At 35.1% G+C, this 2,418-nt stretch overlaps 1 protein-coding gene across 1 annotated transcript; it reads left to right on the forward strand.

Moving 5' to 3' along the window:
- Nucleotides 1–1,449: 1,449 nt before the first annotated feature.
- Nucleotides 1,450–2,415, forward strand: LOC108355368 (uncharacterized; the record flags this gene model as incomplete). Its single annotated transcript, XM_017606530.1, has 3 exons — nucleotides 1,450–1,710; nucleotides 1,779–1,946; nucleotides 2,392–2,415. Coding segments are annotated over 3 exons (453 nt in total), but the record flags the coding sequence as incomplete, so codon positions are not given.
- Between the last annotated feature and the right edge of the window lie 3 nt (nucleotides 2,416–2,418).

Here is a 2,418-nt window from a genome sequence, read left to right on the forward strand (position 1 = left end):
TATGCCAGATTATATGCATAAGCTTTGCCGTCTGTCACAGCTTTTATACCGATATTTAGATCAGGGATGCCCACTCTTGAGGCAAATTCCCCCAAATTCCTCAAAAATATCCCCCTATTTTCAATGATATTCCCCAAAAATATCTTTTACTATTTAAGGCACTTCATTCTTATTTTTAAGGGCAGCCTTTTCTAATAATAAATAAAACTGACAATTCTGAGTACTTTTCATAAAACACATATGTAAATATGTACATATATCGAGCATGGATGGATTATTCCTTAGTCAGATACTTCTTGCATTTTTGTAATTATCTACAAGATGCACCAAAATCAAAGAAGTTTTATTTTTAAATAGTTGTTTTGTAAGTAAAATTGTCTCCAAGGTATCTATGTTAAGCCTATTTCTGATTGGAGTTTTCATGCCGTGAAAATGCATTTTTTTTTTTAAATTGAAATTCCATTATTTAAACTACAACATATTTAACCGAATAACTTTTGTTTTATTTTAATAAGAAAGTATTAAACTAAGAACGTATGAAATATTTTTTGATGATTGATTAAACTTAAAACAAAAAATCAGTGCTAAATACATGTGAGTCGATTCGACAAATAATTATTAATCAGTGGTTTCGTTAAACAAAACTAAGTTGTTTTTTTTTAGATACTACTACCTAACCGTATATAAACCTCATACTTAGTTTTTTTCAATTACCCTCAGTTTTCCTTAAAAATTGACTGGAGTGATTACGCGTATTTTGCTTACCAAAGTGTGCTTCTGATAAATTAACGTTAAATTATTATTGACATTAAAACGGTATTTTTTGCGATTGTGGTTTCTACACATCGTAAAATGATGCCCCCAGAATGTATGTAAGTAAATAATCCTTTTGGTATATCTCGCGATGCCAAAATAAAAAAGGGAAATTTGTAGGGTCACAAATTAGAGACCTATTGGCTGATGAACAGTTTGAAGAAAAACTTCATCCAATCGAAAAATCGGCATGGACATCTTTTAGAAATGTTGTTGGTAATTTTCTTGGAAACCACAAAGCCGAAAGCCATGAAGAGTTGGTCAGCAACAGCCTACAAGAATATGGGATGCAATATGTCGCTCAAGATAAACTTCTTAAATTTTTTCCTGAAAATTTGGGTGCCATTAGCGACAAGCACGGCGAGCGGTTCCATCAGGATATATCTAACATAGTCAATGCATCGAATTAGCTAGGCTTCGGACTAGAACTGCCCTTTTTAACACTGCCCACCTCTTCACCAGAACTCAACCACCATCTTGCTCATTTTGTGCAACAAAACTCACGATAGAGCACATACTAACAGTGTGCCCTAACTCGAAGATTAATAAAAGCATTGAAGACATCCTGGACGGTAACAATAGCAACATCGAAGAAATAGAAAAAGCGTTAGAAATTCATCACCTCAATAATCAAATANATACCTATTACATTTTCTATTCACAGAAACTCGCTTAACAGTACAAAGTGTCGAAGATACACTCAATGAACTATCTAACGTTGTAAAAAGGTCCGATCTGATTCATGGCGAGGGGAGCGTCACTGATCGAGCAGAGCACACCAGTGAGGTGATGCGGGATGTACAATTGCTCAAAATGAATCACGAGCTGATGTCCAAAGTTTTTCAACAGAGCTCCCTAATGGGATCTTTCAGCGAACAAATCTATCAGAATGCCATTGTAAGATCACAGTCCTAAATATGTACTTGCATCACATTTCAAATATTTCATACAAATCTCATTTTCAGCGCCAAACTGTCGCCACGCAAGGCGATGATGATTGGAAGCCCTTCACAGAGATCGCATGCTCCATAGCTCGCATGGCACGCGCGAAATCCACAATGCTGGGCGCGTATAAGGTTGAGGTAAAAGAACGCATTGTTAAGGAACGACAGCAACGCAAGAAAGCAGAACAGGTAGGTGGCTAAGAAGGCAATATAAATTGATATAAAGGTTTGAACAATTTTAAATCAATCTAGTAGCCCCAACGAATGCGGTTAACATTAGTAAAAATTTTAATTAGTGAGAAAATCGCAATATATTCTTTTTTTTTTTTTGTATAAAAGCGTGTTAATTATGTTCCGGAACGATATTAACGCAATTCTGCGCCGACAAAAGGTACGGTGACAGTGGTGGTCATATTATAATCCACAAAATATATACATAAGTTACTTTAGGCACATTCAGAAACTTTAACAGCATACACGCGGAGAAAAGAAAATTTATTGCATTTTGAATTTTTAGTAATGAAATTTATACTTTTAGTAAAAAGTGGAAAGAAAGCAAACTTCTAAAAGTGAACAGAACACCATTCTACCGTTAAGCTTTTGTGAAAAATTGCCTATTTGTTGCTCTTTACAGGCGGAAGAAAAACGTCCAGAGCGCGTC

This window comes from Rhagoletis zephyria, unplaced genomic scaffold (genome assembly GCF_001687245.7).
Source record: "Rhagoletis zephyria isolate East Lansing unplaced genomic scaffold, Rhagoletis_zephyria_1.1 Rzeph_scaffold_44921, whole genome shotgun sequence".
In the NCBI taxonomy this organism is placed as follows: Eukaryota; Metazoa; Arthropoda; class Insecta; order Diptera; family Tephritidae; genus Rhagoletis; species Rhagoletis zephyria.